The following is an 18,116-nucleotide window of genomic DNA, read 5'->3' on the forward strand; positions in this document are numbered from 1 at the left end:
GTTGAGGATATCAAAAGGCCAAGATGGTATCAAGACATGCGGAACGGTGCAACAAGACTGCTGAAAGAAGCACAACCTGGGCAGTGGTCAAAAGGTCAGCCAGAGTCACACAACACAAAAGACTGTTGCCTGTATCTCGGATTTGGGACATGCGACGAACCCACAGTGGGCGACGGTTGACGCAATCAGTCGTGTCCCCAATCTTGCAAACTTGGAGAAAAAGGAGGCGGCGCAAATTCAAGAAGGGGTGTTAGAGCAAAAAGAGGGAAAAAAGAGAAGGGACAAAAAGACTAAAGGCGCTGTTCCCGCCGTTGAACGTCGCAGCTCAAGACGTTACGCTTGGGGAGACGAAAGAGGCGGTTGTGCGAGCAGTGGTGTCAAGTCGAACCATGCGCAAGGCCAGTGCTGTGGCAACGGGGTGACGGCGCTGAGCACACCAACGAAAGGAGGCCGTGTCCCAAGTCTCCAACGACTTGGGCTGTCTATTGTCGTTGTCGTCCAACTGGAGAGGGGCTTTGTCTGGCCTGGTGCTAAAGTTGGGAGCGGCAGCAAGGGTGTTCCCGCAGGTTCGCCACAAGTGTGAGGAACCCCGTATGTAACTCTGTGTGGACTTTGGTCGCAGACAGCAGATGACTAGCAGCAAGACGAGAGCAGACCATGCGCGAGGATGACGATGTGATGGAAGAAGATGAGAGGTGGGATCTTGTCCATGGGCGACAGACAGGTGAAGCCAACGGGCGACCAGCAAGCGGCAGCGAAACTAGCGGCAGGAGGAGCAGCAGCAGCGCAGCAGCAGCAGCAGCAAGCATCAGCCGGCTTCGAAGCGTGAACCCCAAGATGATGGAGTGCGAGTGATCAATTGATGTGGCGGCGGAGGCGGAGAGCAGGCAAAGTAAGAGGCCCACAGACTCCCAGAAGTCAAGGACCTTCAGACCGTCAGAGGAGGGGCGGTGGCAGCCCAACCAAATGCGCAAGCCATCTACGGAGAAGCAGGGCTCGACGATAGGACGACGACGCTTTGTTGTTGTCCAAACAGGGCCCTGATTGACGGGGGGCTGGATTGATGAGTTGGCGGTGCTGGCGAGCTGATCCAATGAAGCTTGCAGGCAGCCTGCAGATAGCCTGCAGACAGCTCTGCGGCACCGGGGTGGCTGGTCGGGTGGGCGCGCGGGCAGCTCGGGTAAGCTAGCACGCTAGCGACATCAATTGATGGCACCTGGGACTTTTGGACCGTTGAACCAGACTGTTTGGCCTCGATCTTGTCTGATTCGGATATGCAGTCTGGTACCAAGCCGTGGCGTCATGGTGAATGCTGGAGGTGACGGTGGCGACAGCAAGGAAATGAGGAGCGGCGTTTGTGTGTCACGAAAATTAGGAAGGGAAAAAAAAAAAAAAAAAGAACCATGCTGGCTTCCAAAGGTCGGTCCCATGTCCTCCCCTCCCCAGTTGCGGCCAAACATTTTTACAACTGCCACTCATCAATGCCGCGGCACCGATAACCACAAACACCGGAAATCTTGAGCACATCTCGACCTGCAACCCGAATGACACGCCTCACTAGCCCGTCCAACTGCATGCGCCTCCAGATGGCCTGGCGCACCAAGTCTGTGCACAACTGCGCAGCTCTGCAAAAAATTCTGCAAGGTGAAGAAGCGTCTGCACTCATATGAAGCAACGAATTGTTCCATGGTGCCTTCTTTTTCTCTTGTCAATGCCTCCCTCGTCCGTCCCCAAACTGAAGACTGTTTGACCCATGTCCGTTCCGGCTGGTTCCTCTTTTTACATACACCAGAGATGATCATTGAAAAATTAAAAATTAAAACAGCATCAGACCATCGGGGAAAGCTGCCGGTCGTTCCAACAACAATGGGGTCCGAGCTCGGCAGACATCATCGTCCCCAGCCAAGCACCGCTGCGTCTGGTACCATTCGAAAACTCCATACCGTGATGGGAATAATTGAAGCTCATGCGCCATGCGCCTTGCCAAACCAAACACCCCGTGGCCACAAAGTTTCAAGCGTTCCTCTTCTCCACAGAGGCCCGTTCGGGACCCAAATTCAATTTCAATGCTGCCAAGCCCACCAGACATGTGCAGCCACATCCAGGGCTCCTCTCCAAATGCGACCTCCACACACAAGCCCGCGCCGACCAATCACTTGTACAAACTCTCTGTACCTCAGGCTCAAGTTGCCTCGCTGCCATGGTAACCGTCAGATGGAAGCACGATAAAAAAAAACTCGGTCAAGCTTAATGAGGTCTTTTTTTTTTCAGTCATCTGGTTGCGAATCTCTGAATGCCCGCCACGTAGCGTCGGGCCATGACGATCAGACGGTTCATTTGGGGCTGGTCCCGGACCAAGTCTAGCGAGTCCAACCTTTTTTTTATTCGGCTATCTTCTTGGATGCCGGCCAAAACACTTGGGCTTGGCACGTCGCCTCCGCACTTTGATTCCGCCGTCTCCATTCACCGTCCCAATTCGTAGTGCTGGCGGCTGGTGATGCGCCAGATTTGGAGGCACGCATTCCAAATGTATCCCTTGGCGTGGTTCCCGGAGCTTGAAGGGTTGGGGATGTGAACCTTGTTTGAATATCGCGGCAAATCACCAGGTTACATCCAATCCCGTCTAAAGGGCTGCATGGCAGGTGGTTATTATTGTATTGTATGAAGGACCGAGTACGCACGTAACCTATCAATGGCACGTGGCTGTGTACACCCGGTTGATGCCATGCACTCCAAAATATCAGCATGTAAAGCGCAGTGCGTCAAATCAACAGCACTCAATCGGTAGGTAGAAGGACAACTTGGTCAGAGGCAATGAGTATTCGAACTGTTCGGGGACCGTGGCACGAATTGTCTCCATTGTTTTATAGGTTGTCTGCATCACCCTGTATGCACATGGCTAATCTTGACGACTACACGAATGAATTACGAGCAGCACACCAACAAGCAAATGTCCAATACGATTCCATACACGACGCGGCCCCAGACGAATGACAAGACGGCTACCTCGTACTACAATACACCAAAAACAACTACCACGTCGCGGATCGAGATCCCTGTGCTCAATCAAATAAGCTCATCTTCCTGCGAGCACCCCGACAGTGGCATCAAGGCCAGGTTTCATCATCAGTTATCCCGCATCCCAGGAAAGGCATTAAAGATACGCAGGGAGTCACGGAATACTAGTTTCCCGCCTGTCAAAGCATATACCCAAGCTATGTACCCAACATTGGGAGAATGACAAGGAACGACATCATACTGCGCCCTTTCGTTCCTATACGCAGTGAAAGAGAGTAGAAAGTTGTTGTGAATGATATAAAACGGATTACGCACCCACTCATAACGGGCGTAACTCACAAACGTAGCACTGCACTTGCTCATCGTGATAGCTCTGATATTTCAGACTTTTAGCCCTGTCCCCGCAACTGTGCTCATGACACCAAGATGCAACAAGCAATATATTTGTGATCATGACCGCCCGTCTCAAGTAAGCACATTCCGTAAACAACGTCACAACACTTTCACAGCTCTAGTGTAGTGAAACCCTTGCGGCTCTATCCCGGAGCTCAAGCAGGGCAACACCGTCATAGGTCCTGGCGTGGTTGTCATTTCGACTATCCAGTGCCAAATTCGATAAATATCATCTTGCTCACCAACTCAAGGGTGGCCATTTCTCAAGCTGTAAAACAACCTTGCGCTTGGTCGTTGAAGCCATGCGCAAAGGCGCCTTCGGCCCGCCTCTCAACACCAAAGAGTTTGTAGGATTCCCACGGAAAGGATCTTTTTCTTTCAGGCATCCACGAAGCTACCAACCTGGCTGCATTCGCAGTAACTCCATATAACACGACTCGATTTCTTCATTTCATTAATGTAGTCCGATTGTAGATCTGTAGGAAGAACAAATACACATACCACTGTGACTATACATGAGCCAAGAAGCAGAAGGAAAGGGGGGGAAAGGGGGAGAAAGCCGTAACAAACGCCGAATTTCACCTCCATTGTCCAATTCATTACCAAGCACGCAAAGTCCACCAAGTCAAACGCCCCGTTCACGTGTTTGTATTTGCCAGCTCCCAATTTTCCCATAACCCGGTGCGATAAATCATGTCCAACGTGAAAAATGACAACAACCACCACCAAAACAAACAGGTCACGACGTCCTCGTATCTGTTATAACTGCCAGCGGCGGCTGGGCAGGATATGCTGGCGGTCGTCCGCCAGTCTCCAAGTCCCGTAGCTCCGAACCCTCCTCGCCCGTCTCCTCGCGCCTTGTTGCATGTTGATTATGCAGGGCGGGCGGCTTCTTTGAATCGTACGGCGGAGGGGCCTCGCCCAGCTCATTCAAGCCCTCCACCGACCGCGTCTCCGACCATGGCGACCACCTCAGGCCGCGCCTGTATCTGATGTAGGAGCTACCCACAAGGACTCTGTCCTCGGGCCAGGCACGCCGGTCGGGGTTTTGTCTCCGTCTTTGGCGGTTCCAGATGAACACTATGAATGTACCGACAGAGAAGACGGCAACAAGAGGAATGATGACCCAGACGAAGGGTTCTGTGGACATGCCCGAGGTGTCGGTCGTGGACATGTCGGACGTGGAGGCCTAGGATTTACTACAAAAAGGAAACAAGAACGGCCTTTGACGATTGGGGAAATCAGTAGGGTATCGGGTATGCGGTAGGTAGCTATTAGAGATATCGACGATGGAGTATGCCGGCGTCGTACTAGGGCGCGGATCTTTGGAGCTGTTATCTTGATGGTCTGAATCTGTGGTGGTGCCGGCCAGAAGTCACAGAGAGGACGGCAAACAAGAGACAGGCCCGTGGTTTGTGTCAATGTTTCACCGCCGTTGATAAGGAGGAAAATACCGGCATCGCAAACCACGGCAGCTCGAGCGCTGAGATTCAAGCACGCACGTACGTGGTCAGGTCGAGGTGTCGGGACATTGTTGAAGCAGCCTGCTGGAGCTGCTGGACCACACCACCTTTTTATTCTGCCGGAACGTATCTCAGCATGTACCAGACGTGACGTGCATGGAGGGGGTCCGGTGGACGCAGTCAAGCAGTCTCTTGCCTTTCCGGTGACGCAAAGGCTAATACGCGGCAGATGGTTGCAAATACGCACTTGGCACCTGCGGAGGGCGCATGGTGGCGAGACTGAACCAACAAGACCCGGAGATGGACGTTGCCGGGCGGCTATGGTTACGCCTCCTCTTGACGCCTCCTGCGTTTGGGACGGACGATGAAGGCAAATTTTGGGTCTGCTTTGGGCCGTCTGAGACTAACAGGTAGGATGGCGTCCGTCGTGCCGCGGCATGACGGCTTGACGATTGGACTTGACGGGTGCAGCAGGGTCCGGAAGGTGAAGACGTGATTGGATCGATCGCCGCCTTGTACTGTTCTGCACTATCCCATTGAGTGTGCGAAGGTGCAGCTTTTGTAGCGGACGGGGATGTGGGCTAATAAGAAGCTAATTATTAAAAGATACTTATTTTTCTTAGTAAATAATATAAGAATATAAGTATAAATATCTCTAAATATATATAAAAATATTATATAATACTTATATTATAGTAATAAAAGTATTTAATATATCAGAAAAGAGTACGTCCGCTACATAACCTGCACCTTCGCACACTCAATGGGATGCGCCACCAGCCCCGCAAAATTTCACGGACCACCAAACACCCATTTCCAGCCAACAACATTGAGTCTCCTTCACGACTCGGTAGAAGCTGCGTCACCACGTCGCCCGCCCTTCACCAAGTGCACCCAAAGCGGCGCAGCCAAGAGTGACAAAAATGCCACGCGCAATCCGAGGTTCGTCGAATATTTATCCCTACCATCCGCTCAACGTTTCCCCGCCGACGAGCAGCGTAGCTGACCAGTGCCATTCTCGCAAACTCCAGGCGTCCTGATCGAGTGCGATCCCTCCATCAAATCCATCATCGTGAACATCGACAGCGATAACCATGATTTCATCATTGAGGACTTGGACGAGGAGAGGGTTGTAGTCAAGGAGAATATGGTTCCCTTGCTCAAGCAGAAACTCGAAGATGTGCGTTCCAACCTACCCATCTGCAAGAGCGTAAAATCTAGCCTCCTCACGCTTGTCATCGTCTCGCAAAACGATACACCACTTACAAGCATTCACAGCGCCTCAGGGAAAACCTCCCGCCCGTCGACGAGTCAGGTTCCGAATAACCACAAGAACCACAACCTGTCATTCGTCCATCGTTGGCCACACCAGACAAATACTTGACTTGGATGGCAAGCCTAACTCGACCTCAGGTCTAACGAAGCGCGGCGCACATTTCCGTATCCGCTCCTTCATATATCAGTACACATGGAAATCGGGTGGCGGCCGTATTTTCGGCTGTGACATCTACTCGAGCACCAGCAAAGCGCATTGTTTTTTCTATTCTGCGTTACGTTCCCCCTTGTCCACGTCTACAGCTTCTCAAACGTCGGCGTCTTCTTCGAAAACACACTCATCAACGCACTCGGCACATCGCCGGCCTGCAGAGCGACCGAATTCCAAATAGTCGTGTACCGCAACGCAGCGGCGGTGCCATTATCCCTCCCGTAATTCAACAGCTCCTTGGTGCCCTGCACCGCGACGGGGCTCTTCTCCGCCAGCCGCGACGCCATGTCCAGCGCGGCCTGCACCGTCCGCGCCTTGTCCTCGTGGACTTGGCTCACGAACCCGACCTGCAGGGCTTCCTGGGCGGAGAAGTCCCTGGCGGACAGGCACACGTCCTTGACCCAGGACGTGGAGCCGACAATCCTGGGCAGGCGCGCGAGGGTGCCAATGTCGGCGGCGAGCCCAATGTCAACCTCCTTGACGGCGAAGCGGGTGTTGGAAGCGGCGAGGCGGACGTCGGCGCAGCACGAGATGTCGATGGCGAGGCCTAGCGAGACGCCGTGCAGAGCGCAAATAACAGCTACACGCCGAAGCAAAAGATGCACACCAAGTTAGCTCAGTCCCCAATATCAGGTCCAACCTGCCACGTTTCTTCCCTCCGCGTAGAGTGACAAGTGGACCTCGGGCAGCGGCAAAGCAACAGTAGACAGTAAAACATACGCTTCTCACACCTCTCCATCTCAGAAATACACCCCTGAAACTCCCCAATGTGACCCCTTAAAGCCTTGGCCTTGCGCGCGGGATCCAAGTCGCCTCCCTCGCCGGAAAGCGGCCCCTCGGAACTAGCAGCCGACACGTCCAGGCCGGCCGTGAAGGCCCTGTCCCCCGCGCCGCTCAACACCACCACCCGCACGTCGGCATCGTCGCTGAGCTGGCGAAAGACGCGCCCGAACTCGAGCCACACCGGCCTCGAAAAGGCATTCAGCTTAGACGGCCGGTTCATCTCCAGGTGCGCGACGTACGCCGACGGAAAGGTCACGCGCATGAATTCGTACGACGAGTAGGCGGCCATGGCGAAGCGGAGAGCCGAGTGACGCCGTGGCTGGTATGCTGGATGATTTTTCCTCGGCGGTGCTTTTGAAAAAAGAGGGGGGTGGAATTACGAAACAAATTACCTCGATTTAGAAACACAATTGAATATATATAAATATTCTCAAGGCTCGGTGGGGGATCGTCAAAGTTCGAGGTTCAATGTTTGAAAGCTCGGCCGCGGTCGACTGTAGCGGCTGCGATGACCTAATCGCCCGCGGAGCCGAGGTCAAGTCCCGTTTGGGAGGCGACCCCCTTCTCCAGACTTAACCCTGGCTTGGGGGTTGGGCGCCGATGCCACACTTCACATGCCATCGGCAAAATTCTAGAAACAAACTCCCACGGACTCTCGGGACAGAGTCTCTCTTGCGGATGAACACCCTGCTGCCAATCAGCGTGTAGACAACATGTTGACGTTGCTGGTGTTTGCTACTCCGCATGCATCATCTCGTTGCCAGCTAATCCGAGGATGCAACACAGTCTCTCTAACCAAAGTACAACCGTCATCATTCAGTGCTTTGCTATGGACAACCACGCCTGTCGTAGACAAGCGAATTGCCCACACGAAGCCTACGTATTCCATCACAACACGGGGCAATGGCTTTTATGGACATGGCGGCTGTAGTCTAGCATGAATTACTACCGTTACCTCAAGCCCGGCGGCCGATCTGACCGCTAGCCAATCGGACCACCAATAAACAAGGTGTCAACCCAATAGCCCTTATAGTACGTAGCCCCCCAGGGGTTTTAGACAGTTCCTCTCATTATGCTCGCATCAACTGATTTACATGTCTTGGCCCTGTCCCCCCATAACAACTGACAAGTTCTACCAACCCTATTGTCGCCAATTTTCAGACGGTATTTACAGAAGCAAGGTGCCAAACAGGGTGAAGAAAACTACCATGCCAGTGATGATGAAGGGGGCCTTCTCAACAGGACCGAAAGTTGTGACGCCAGCGCTGTCAGACTCCTTGGCACCGCTGCCAGTGGGAGACGCTGCACCGCCGGTGACACTAGCGGTAGACGTGCCGGAATCACCAGCGTTCTGGGAACCATCGCCGCTGAGATCGAAACCTGGGCCCTTGCCAGCGCCGTCCTTCATGTATTTCTCAGCTTGACTAGGCATTTGGGGGACCAGGCTGGGGTTGACCTGCCAGCCAGCATTGGAAGTAGGGCAGCTGACGGAGTGGGTGGTCGAAGCAGCACCACCTGCGCCAGTAGGGGCAGGGTTGTTCTTCAAAGCAGACTTGAAGGCGTCGTATTCGTCCAGTTTATCAACAGTCTTGGCCTTGAGCCCACCCTTGAGCTCTACGATGCCGTATTTATTGTCCTCGTACGAGTATTCGTACATGAGACCACCAGAATAGACACCAGTCATTTCGCTGCTCATCATGGCCTCGATCTCCTCAAACTTACGGGGGCGGTTGTCAATGCATCCGTACTCGGACAAGCTGTTTATTTCAGAAAAAAGACAGGACATTAGCTTGCAAGCGATCACCAGTGAATATGTAAGTAGCAACTTACAAGATAGCAAGGCCGTAGTCGGTAAAGTTCTTAACCTTCTGATCCCAGCCCGACTGCTTGAAGTTCGTGTTGCACCACGAGTAATCGTTGAATGCGAAAAAGTCGGATCGCATGTCATCAGAGCCGCAGTTCATGTACTGGGCAGTCTGCAGTCGGTTTGAGGAGACATCTGCAGCGGAATAACCGACAGGAACCTTACGAAGACCACGAGTGTTCATGTAGTTCTTCATGTCGCGGGTGACGGCCTTGACGAAAGGAGCAGACTTATCAGTGTCCTTCTCGTCGTTGATGACCTCATTGCCAGAGAAAAAGGCCAGAGTGTTGGGATATCGGGCGAACATGTCGACAGTGGCGAAAACGCTCTGGAGGTACTTGGCGTTGTACGAGGGGCCGGGGTCGCCGCGGTTGATAGAGTACTTGGGGTTGTTGACATCGAGGACCAGGTAGACGCCGGCGTCTTGAAGAGCCTGCATACACTTGTCATGGTTCAAGGTGTTGTCGACGGCGTAGACACGGATGGTATTCACACCAAGGTCCTTGAAATTGGCGATATCACGGAGACAGACATCGGTGTCGCCAAGAGGATCCTCGTTGGCGGAGGAGCCGCCGGGTTGGTAGTCAATACCGCGGAGGTAGAACCGCTCCTTGCCCTTCCAGAAGGCTAAGACAGTTCGAGTTAGCACACTGAGCGGATCGTGACAAGATGCGTGCAAAAATCAGGACAGTCAATCGAAGAACTCGAGAAGAGCAGTGGAGCGATGCCGAGCACGCTGATGGCGAAACAATGGGCGGCAGCTTACCGTTGCCAGAGACCGTGACAGTAGGGAAACTGTCACGCTTGGTGGGCGGCTCTTGTTCGGTGGGAGTTGGGGAGGCCGTGACGGCGCCAATGGCGGCCAGGGCCGAAGCAAATGCGAAGCCCTTCATGATGAATCGATACCGGGCGGTAAAGCAAATGAGTATGATTACAGTTGTGGTGGTTTAGTCGTGTGAGAATGGCAATAAAAATCCCCTAGAGAGTGGAGGGACGTCAGCGAGAGGAAGTCGGCGAGGCCAAGTAAGTAGCAGCCAGACTTGAAATTAGAAAGAGAAGACGGGAATAAAAGATCCAACAACGAGAGAGTTGGATTGACGACAACGAAGGGGAAGTCGCCAGAAGAAGTAACGATTCAGGTCTGTTTGAAGGAGGGAGGAGGAGATTCATTCTGGTGGGAAGACTCGAGGGGGGAGGCACACGGATGGGCGTCCATTTCGAGAGTCGGGCATAACCATAACTGACACTGGGCTTGCGGGCGCGACTTGGGACCGAGACACAGAGACATACCGGAGGAGGGTTCGAGGGCTGATGTTTCTCGCACTGTGCGGCTTGGGGGGTGGAAGCATCAATACATGCCATTGACGGGTTGGCAGTGATTGGCAGAGACGTTGGGAAACACCGGACCAGGCCAGCAAATGGCAGTCAATGCCACCAGCCAAAAGCCTAGGGATTTGCCAAGGGGCAGGAGGCAGGAGTGGCGTGGTGCTAGGCAAGAACTGGACGGGCCGGGGATATTCTGCCCTGGAACCTCTTGCCGAATAGCCAGCTAGTCGTGCCGTTGAATGTTGCACAGGAGGAATCACAGATTAGCGCACCACACACGCCTCCAGCCATTTACTGAGGAAGTATCCAGTCTCGTCAACACTACTACGGAGTACATGTGCTCCGTACTCCGTACAGGCCCGCCATTACAGCCGTTACAAAAGTCTGGCGACTCTGTGCTCTGTGCTCTGTGCCCGGTATGCATTGTACCACCAGTTGACACAGTACAGGACGCGCCCGCAACTGACGTCTCACTGTGGCCTGACCTGAAAACATTGGCACTGCCCTGCCCACCATGGCCACGTTGCCGTTCACAATATTGAATCTGCGAGGATCGAATTATATAGTAGCAGGAAGGGAGGCTTTTATCCTGTTCAACTAGCCCGTCGCAGCGCATTACGAGACCGGTCCGATGGAATGACGCACTATCGACAACACTATCACGATTGGAACCCGTCAAAGATGCCACATGGTGCACCCGCGCAACTGGTCGGTGACTCCGACTCGGTATCAACAAGTGCCCATCCCATGCCTCGCCGAGCCGTGGCATCGTTTGTGCCCGGCAGTTCATTAAATTGTTTGCTCACTTTATGGGGCATAAATATTATTATTTACCCTTCGTCGCGGTCTTGAAACGAGGACTCCTTCATCCCAGGCCCATCCATCCATTGAGCAATTGGAGGCGCCCTAGTCGTCCCATGCCCCTGAACCACCCCACCACATCGATCTTTCTGCGACACGTCCTTCCCCACACTGTATGCATGTTTGCACGTTGAACGGGAGGTGTGCGCATCGCCATCTTGTTTGAGTGGCTCGTCCACTGGTGCCCTGTTGCGCATCTTGGTTAGCTGGTGGCTGCACAGCCTCTCTCGTGTTTAAAGACCAAGGAAATGCGTCCAAGCCCGTATTAACCAGACTCGACACTTCGCAGGCTCGTAGCCCGTCCAGGTTCCGGGGCCTTGGAATCCCCGCAGTGCCAGCTACTAACCGGCTCTTCTCCTACTAAGTAATCAGCGCGGAGCCAGCGTTCTAAAGTTAGATTTTTTTTTTCCACCAATTTTCTAGGGGAAGAACCGCCTTCTCGCTGCTTTCTCTCGACCAGACGCAGCCTAGGTCAAATCACGGTACGAACTACAATGCACGCCGCATATCCGCCCAGGGCCACTGCCTCCTCACATGGGGATCGACGCACGTCCACGTCACTGAGGGTCTGGTAGTCAACGGCAAGGGTTCTTTCTCAGTGAGACCCCAAGTCAAGGGTCGCTCCAAAATTCCATCCCTAACACGCCTGCTCATTGACATTACGCCTAATCCAACCCGCCGGCAACTCGGCACGTCAACACATAACCCACCCGCATATTAGAGAGGGTCAGCAATAAAATAGTACAATCTGCAGTGTCGATGCAGTTCAATGGTTCCCGTCACGTCAAGTAGTTGCTGCGCCGAGTAAAGAAAAGTGTGAACTCCCTGACTCAGTACCTTGCTTGTAGTACGTACAATGTACATACCTGCTGTACCTACTATGTACTGTAGGTAAGTACCTTGGTTCGGCCTCTGGAGGGCTCTTCCACTGACCCTGGTCCGCCAAGGCTCTAGCCAAAAAGGTTATCGCTTCGTCAATCTTGAAGAGCCGGCATCGAGTCTCTCAAGTGCCACCAGATCGAAAACATCGACAAACATGTAATCGACGTCAAGTATCCCGTTACGCATGCCCTTTCTGAACTATGAGGGCATCCCCCCGCCGTCTCACCCCGTTATACACAAGTGTTGCAAGCATTCAGTTTCCTATGCTCTCGGCCGAGTGTGAGCTCACCGTCTCGGAGTGTGAATGACGTTTGTGACATTTTGAGTCATTCTGAGAAACACAATCATAATGGCTTAAAATGCCATGGTTGCCTTCGGGGGGGGGGGCCATCGGCTCTATACAACAGGGGCACATATTGATATGCAGTGGGTTACAGCCATAGTCTACGTCTCCTGGTATATTATATGAGAATGACTGTCATTTGTATGCAGAGTGTAGACGTCCTCCGCTGACTGTACTAATATGTCAGATAGCAAACCACCGAGGGAGCAAGCCCTGTTCCAACACATGTACTCTTAACCGCTCTACCCAAAAAGAAGAAGAAGAAGGAAAAAACGCTACCGTCTACAACTCGGGCACATCAAACAACTGTTGTACACCGCTCCAATTCCCCTTGGCCCGTTCCTCCCAATACCCATCCTTGCCCGTCTTTATCTTCCATACTTCCTCGCCGTCGGGACTGTCATCTGCCTTCACAAACCACCTGGGCCGATGTGTATCTCCCCTGTCCTCCATTTCTCGGCGCCGAGCACGCTGTGCCTCCTCAAGGTTATGTTTCCACTTCTCAGCTTCGTCCAAGTCCCCCTTTTCAGCGAAACGCTGGTCTGGACGGAGTCGCGTGTCTGTCGGGGCCATTTTACCCTTTTCGATTTCAGTGATTTCGTTGAGACGCGCTGCAAAAAGCGTCATGCCGTAAGTTTGAGATGGGTTGTCCACCATTTTGCCGACATCCCAGATTTCTTCGCTAGCTGCTTTACCGGGGCCAATGGTTTTGAGGCCACCGGTCCAAGTCCCCACGAGGCCGCTGCCTGTGTCGTTGCCGTCTGGGCTGAATGTAGTCACGTAGACGTCCTCGGCACGGCCACCAAACATGCCTTTACTCTTGAACTCAACACTGGCTTTGTGGCCGGTGGTGTCGTTGGCTACGTGCATTGATCCTACAGGCTCGACGTACTTTTCACCCATGACAACGTTGCGCAGGAACATGGTTGCTATGTTCCACGAGTATAGCTCATCACTGCCGTCTGCCAAGCGAAGGACAACTCGGACGCGACCCTCGGTGGTGATTTCGGCGCTCTTTCCCCAGAACTTTTGTCCCGGAGCTGGTGAGTGCGAGAATGACCAGTTTGCCGAGTCGGCTTGCATGGCCAGCCTCACCGGCCGATGCTGAACCTTTTCCACGAGCAGTCGAAACCCCCCAGGAATGTCTTTGTTTGTTCTGACCAGTTCAAACGTTTCACCAAGAAGGGGGTTGAACGGTTTTCGAATGGCTCGTTCTTTGGCTCGACCGCCGCTGAATTGAGACACAGCAAAGGCCGTAACAAAGAGTATTCGTTCTGTTGGGCTTTTCTGTCTGCATGCTTTGTCCAAAAGCTGCGCATATTCAAGTGGCTCGGCAACCTTCTGAAGCAACGATATGGGTTCGTTGGCAGACACGGGCATGCTAATCGTGCTAAGATCTTTTCCGACGTTCTTGCGAACGAATGCGATAAGGCTTGGTGGTTGGACAAGCGCTGGCGGTATTCCGGTTCTTCGAGTGACGACTTGGTCAAGGGGGAGAGGAGTGAGATTCTTCGGCCTGACGGGGTAAACATCACCAGTACCTTCTGTACCAACTCCCTCTTCGTCTTCGATTGAGGATATGGATGAACTCTCGTGAATAGATTCCTCTTCAGCCTCAGTCTCGGCGGATTCATCCTCGCTGCCATCTATCTTGACGACGCCAGATTTCGCGTCCTCAGCATCAAAGAATTCGTCCGTGGATGTCGTTTCGATACTCATGCGGGAAGCACCCCCAGCGGATGGGGGTTGCGGCGAACGACGTCTTTTGCTGTTGACAATCAAAGCAGTAAATTCGGAGACGACGGAATCGAGATCAGAAAGTAGAGCCTCGCAGTGATCATGCAGGGACTTCTCCTCTTGGGCTACTCCGCGAGACCTTCTCTTGGACGCCTGACGGGTCACGGTTTCCGCACTGCTAGTGGCACTGGCAAGTGAAGGCACGGCCAGGGCTGATGGAGTGGTTTGTTGGATGGGGGAGGTTGACAGTGATGGGGCACTAGACTTTCGTTTCCAGAACGGCTTCTTCTCCACCGTCGCAGGGAAATAACCGTCCTTGTTCTCCTCGTTGGGGGTTCCAAAGCCGGGGGAGAGGAACTGTCCGTTTGGCGAAGGTTTTGGCAACTGAGCGACATCTTTTGTCAATCTGCGGAGAGCATCGCGCGTGCCCACAACACGACTGACAAGGGTCTCAACCTGCTGCCATTCAACGGTTTCACTATGGTATGGATCTTGTGTCCTCTTGAGCGCATGGCCATCGAGCTTCAAACTAGGTTTTGAGGGCTTTGCCAGTGTCTCGAGACCTCGAGCAAGGCGACTAGCTCGCTCCAGCGCTCGTGCCCAATCCTGAAATTCCTTGTCATTAGGTGCCCGCAGATGCCAAACCTCGGCACCAGAGTCAATGCTGATTTCTCTTCTTCGCTCATCTGCTGCAATGGCAGCCAAACTGAGGGGGATGGCTCCCCGCAAGGCAGACGAGTTTCGATTGTAGTAGTATGACAGAGTGCAAGTTGAGTAGTCCAGTGAGAAGAAGCGGCGAGCATAGCCCTGTCCTTTCTTGCGCCGTCTCTTTGAAAGTGTACCGACATGATAGTTCGGAGGGACTCCGGTAGCATCACTCTTTGCAGCTGAAGATTGCGCCCTCGCGCGGCCATGACTTGGAAGACTATCAACCGAGGTCGAAGGACCATTCTCATTATAAGGACTCCCATGCTTGCCCAAGCTAGACTGACTGTTCTGAGCATTCGGCAACTGCAGGTTCGGCAGATGGTTGGTTGTCTGAGGTGGCGCGCCAGTCGGATATGTGAGAACCACAAATGTAGCGGTCTTTGAGGTTTGCTTCGAAAAAGTGTTGTCGAAAACCAGGCCATACATGCCGCCTTCGCCTGTATGAACATCATGTGTGCCTCTGGAGACCTTGTCCGCTTCGCATTTCCCATGCCAGGAGATCGGGATGAAGCCCTTGCCGGTCAACAAGTCTTGCGCGGTAGTCTCCTTCTTGGGAAATCGACCTCCTTTGCCATCTGTGGTTCCTTGAACTGGAGCCCCATCGAGTACGTCGCCATTCGCGGAGAGGATTGTCGTTGCGCCGCTGCCCGGATGTTTAACAATACCGAAGTTACTGGTGATGGAGTATTGTCAGCGAAGGCGGCGATGTTACGGCTCTATTTTGAGATGACTCACATTGATTTCTTGTTCGGCTGCACACTCCACGAGAGGGTATTATCTTCGTCGACCCTCACCCATCGGACTATGTAGGACTGTTTGGGGTAAGAAAGGGTTCAAGAAGCGATGCTGGACGCTGGGCGACACTGGCGCGGGGAGATGAGAGCAGCAGGTGTCTCTTACCTTGCTGTGGACCTCGAGCTTCTCAATGCCGGCCATGATGGGTGTCGTGGCACCGTGGCCCTGGTGTGAGAGACGACAGCTTTAATGGTGGTGGTAGAGAGTGTGGCTGGAAAGCACCGTCTGAGAAGAGCACATGGAGGAGAGCCTTTTTATCGACTTCGCACGACTTGCAAGATCCGGCTTGGCTAGGGGGAAGCCGTGGCTGTCGTCACTGTTGGTCCCGGCAACCCGCGATTGCTGGGGAACTCGGAAGCTAAGGAAGCCCTGAGGGAGATGCAGGGAATGTTGGAGAGATGCAGAGCTGATGCAGAGCTGGGTGGCCGAGGCATTATCATGCGCAGAACTGCAGTCGGGCGTCGCGAACAGGGCTGCGGAGAGTTAGCACAGCTCAAGCGCTGCCATCTGGGACCAGTCAAGTGATCAATGGCGGCCGACCCGGCCAGCACTGGACATGGGGAGTTCCACTGGGGCCCCAGGGGGGCTGCATGGGTTGAGCACTTGACAGCACCTGCACATGGAGCATTGCCGAGCGCCCACGCGCTGGAGCCGGGCTGTATGAACCGCGGCGCAACCAGTTGACATGCCAGGCAGCATTCAACCTGTCATGAATATCAATTGAATAGAAATGTGACCTTCAAGGTGCCCCTCCAGCCTGCTCAAGGCCAGCCTCGTATAGCCGTGCGGCCATGTTATGTTAGCCCCGAAGTATTAAACTTGTCCGCATTGCAGCTCTCTCACCACTGGCAGCGACAATTGGCAGATACCACAGCTCGAACGACGACCATCAATTCACCAGATGCGGCATCTCGAGGCGCGGCTGGGGGTACGGATGGAGGCGCGGGCCAACTCTTCCCGCCGAACCGCTTTTGCCACCAGGCAACTAACTACTACTACATATGTACCTAGGCACCTAGTAGTTATGAGTTGTACAACATTGAATGCTGTGACTTGAAACTGCCCCGGATATCGGGGAGCTACGGAACTTGGCGAAACAGAAATAATAACGTGGCGGGTCTTGTGTCTCGCGGTCCAAACCGAACTTGTTTGTGTTTGTTGCCGACAATGACGACAGCCTGTCTCGTGTCAGCATGGGACCAAAGCTGATCAATTGATGACGTTGGACAGGCCGTGCTTGTATTTAGGGCACCAGTCAACCGGACATGGAGCTTTTCGCACCATTGCCAGCTTGATGAACTTGACCAACTTTGACCAAACGATTCCCTACTTCGCAGCCAGAGGCACACGGCCGATTACTGACTCGCTCCTTCAACCGCGCCGTGTCGGACGCCGTCTTGCCATTGAACCAAGACAGAAAACACAATGCACGGGCGACACACTCCCGACACGCTCCTCAGGCATGCGAAACCACACGAAAAGCCGTGCTGAAATCCTGAAAGGTAACAGCGATGCCCCCAGCCTCTCGAACCAATGTTGACTGGACCGTCAACTGGTGTCACTGGCCCACGGCAATGGCAGTGGCATACAGTACATGGCGGGGTCGGTGAGCGCTGAAGAGACAAGATGGTTCAAATGTCCAGCCTCAAGTCTCTATGTGTCGAGTCTGGCCTAGTGCTTGGCGGTGGCGCCTGTGCCTGTGCTGCCGGTGCCAGCGGTGCCAGCGGTAGCCGGGACTGGCGGATCAACGGCCAGCGCACCGTCGACGGTTCCAGGTGTCTGTCGGCAATGCATTGATAGCTGCTAGCCTTAACTGGTCCATGTCAATACTAGTACCAGTACTGCAGCAGATGGGCAGCACTGAGGCACTGAAATACCAGACTGCCTGGCTTGTCCGCCGCGGTTCGCCTGCGACGACCAAGACCACAGTCCACCAGACCAGACATAGAAGGTCAAGAGGTCTAGATGTCTGATGTCTGGACGTGCGTCCAGGCTAATAGCGCTCGATACCCCACTGTGGATCGAATGCCATGCTTTGGGTTCGAGACCCCACCATGGAGCACGCACCCTTCAACTTGAGAATGTTGGCCTAACCCTTGACGGCAGCTAACCGGGCCAGGACGTCTTGATGTTTCTCCTTTTCGGCCAGACCATCCGTCAAACGTCAAGTCGTTTTCAACATCACAACGGCGGCGGGAGTCGAGAGGTGCGCTCACAGCGTTCTGCTAATCTCTTTGTTTGCGTAGCTTTTGTTTCCTCCAACTTGGACTCCTTGCCTCCTCGCCTTACGTTTGCCCTTTACCCTTACTTTTTTTTTTCCTTCTTCCTTTTATCTTCTCGCCATGGTCCTTGAATAACTTCCATTATTTCTCCCATGCGACTGCTCTTCACCTTGGTTTCCGTCATTCTACCTCGTTTCTCTCGCAAGATATCCAACCTCCAACTTGGCTTGCAACA

General features: G+C 53.6%; 6 protein-coding genes across 6 annotated transcripts; 2 read left to right on the plus strand and 4 right to left on the minus strand.

Annotated features, from left to right (window-relative positions):
- Positions 1-657: 657 nt before the first annotated feature.
- G6M90_00g076640 (uncharacterized protein) lies at positions 658-855 on the plus strand (the record flags this gene model as incomplete). The annotated part of the gene is made up of 1 exon (XM_066131059.1): positions 658-855. One exon carries the CDS (start codon positions 658-660, stop codon positions 853-855), a length of 198 nt encoding a protein of 65 aa, XP_065987254.1.
- A 3,295-nt stretch (positions 856-4,150) lies between these two features.
- On the minus strand, positions 4,151-4,585 carry G6M90_00g076650 (uncharacterized protein; the record flags this gene model as incomplete). The annotated part of the gene is made up of 1 exon (XM_014689952.1): positions 4,151-4,585. The coding sequence occupies one exon, from the start codon at positions 4,583-4,585 to the stop codon at positions 4,151-4,153; it is 435 nt and encodes a 144-aa protein (XP_014545438.1).
- A 1,212-nt stretch (positions 4,586-5,797) lies between these two features.
- On the plus strand, positions 5,798-6,258 carry TFB5 (General transcription and DNA repair factor IIH subunit TFB5; the record flags this gene model as incomplete). Its single annotated transcript, XM_066131060.1, has 2 exons — positions 5,798-5,816; positions 5,906-6,258. 2 exons carry the CDS (start codon positions 5,798-5,800, stop codon positions 6,256-6,258), a joined length of 372 nt encoding a protein of 123 aa, XP_065987238.1.
- Positions 6,259-6,446: 188 nt separating this feature from the next.
- On the minus strand, positions 6,447-7,432 carry Ech1_0 (Delta(3,5)-Delta(2,4)-dienoyl-CoA isomerase; the record flags this gene model as incomplete). The annotated part of the gene is made up of 2 exons (XM_014689950.1): positions 6,447-6,940; positions 7,081-7,432. The coding sequence occupies 2 exons, from the start codon at positions 7,430-7,432 to the stop codon at positions 6,447-6,449; spliced, it is 846 nt and encodes a 281-aa protein (XP_014545436.1).
- Positions 7,433-8,311: 879 nt separating this feature from the next.
- On the minus strand, positions 8,312-9,900 carry gel1 (1,3-beta-glucanosyltransferase gel1; the record flags this gene model as incomplete). Its single annotated transcript, XM_014689949.1, has 3 exons — positions 8,312-8,900; positions 8,974-9,634; positions 9,774-9,900. The coding sequence occupies 3 exons, from the start codon at positions 9,898-9,900 to the stop codon at positions 8,312-8,314; spliced, it is 1,377 nt and encodes a 458-aa protein (XP_014545435.1).
- A 2,801-nt stretch (positions 9,901-12,701) lies between these two features.
- On the minus strand, positions 12,702-15,800 carry G6M90_00g076690 (uncharacterized protein; the record flags this gene model as incomplete). Its single annotated transcript, XM_014689948.1, has 3 exons — positions 12,702-15,537; positions 15,600-15,676; positions 15,765-15,800. The coding sequence occupies 3 exons, from the start codon at positions 15,798-15,800 to the stop codon at positions 12,702-12,704; spliced, it is 2,949 nt and encodes a 982-aa protein (XP_014545434.1).
- Between the last annotated feature and the right edge of the window lie 2,316 nt (positions 15,801-18,116).

This window comes from Metarhizium brunneum, chromosome 4 (genome assembly GCF_013426205.1).
Source record: "Metarhizium brunneum chromosome 4, complete sequence".
In the NCBI taxonomy this organism is placed as follows: Eukaryota; Fungi; Ascomycota; class Sordariomycetes; order Hypocreales; family Clavicipitaceae; genus Metarhizium; species Metarhizium brunneum.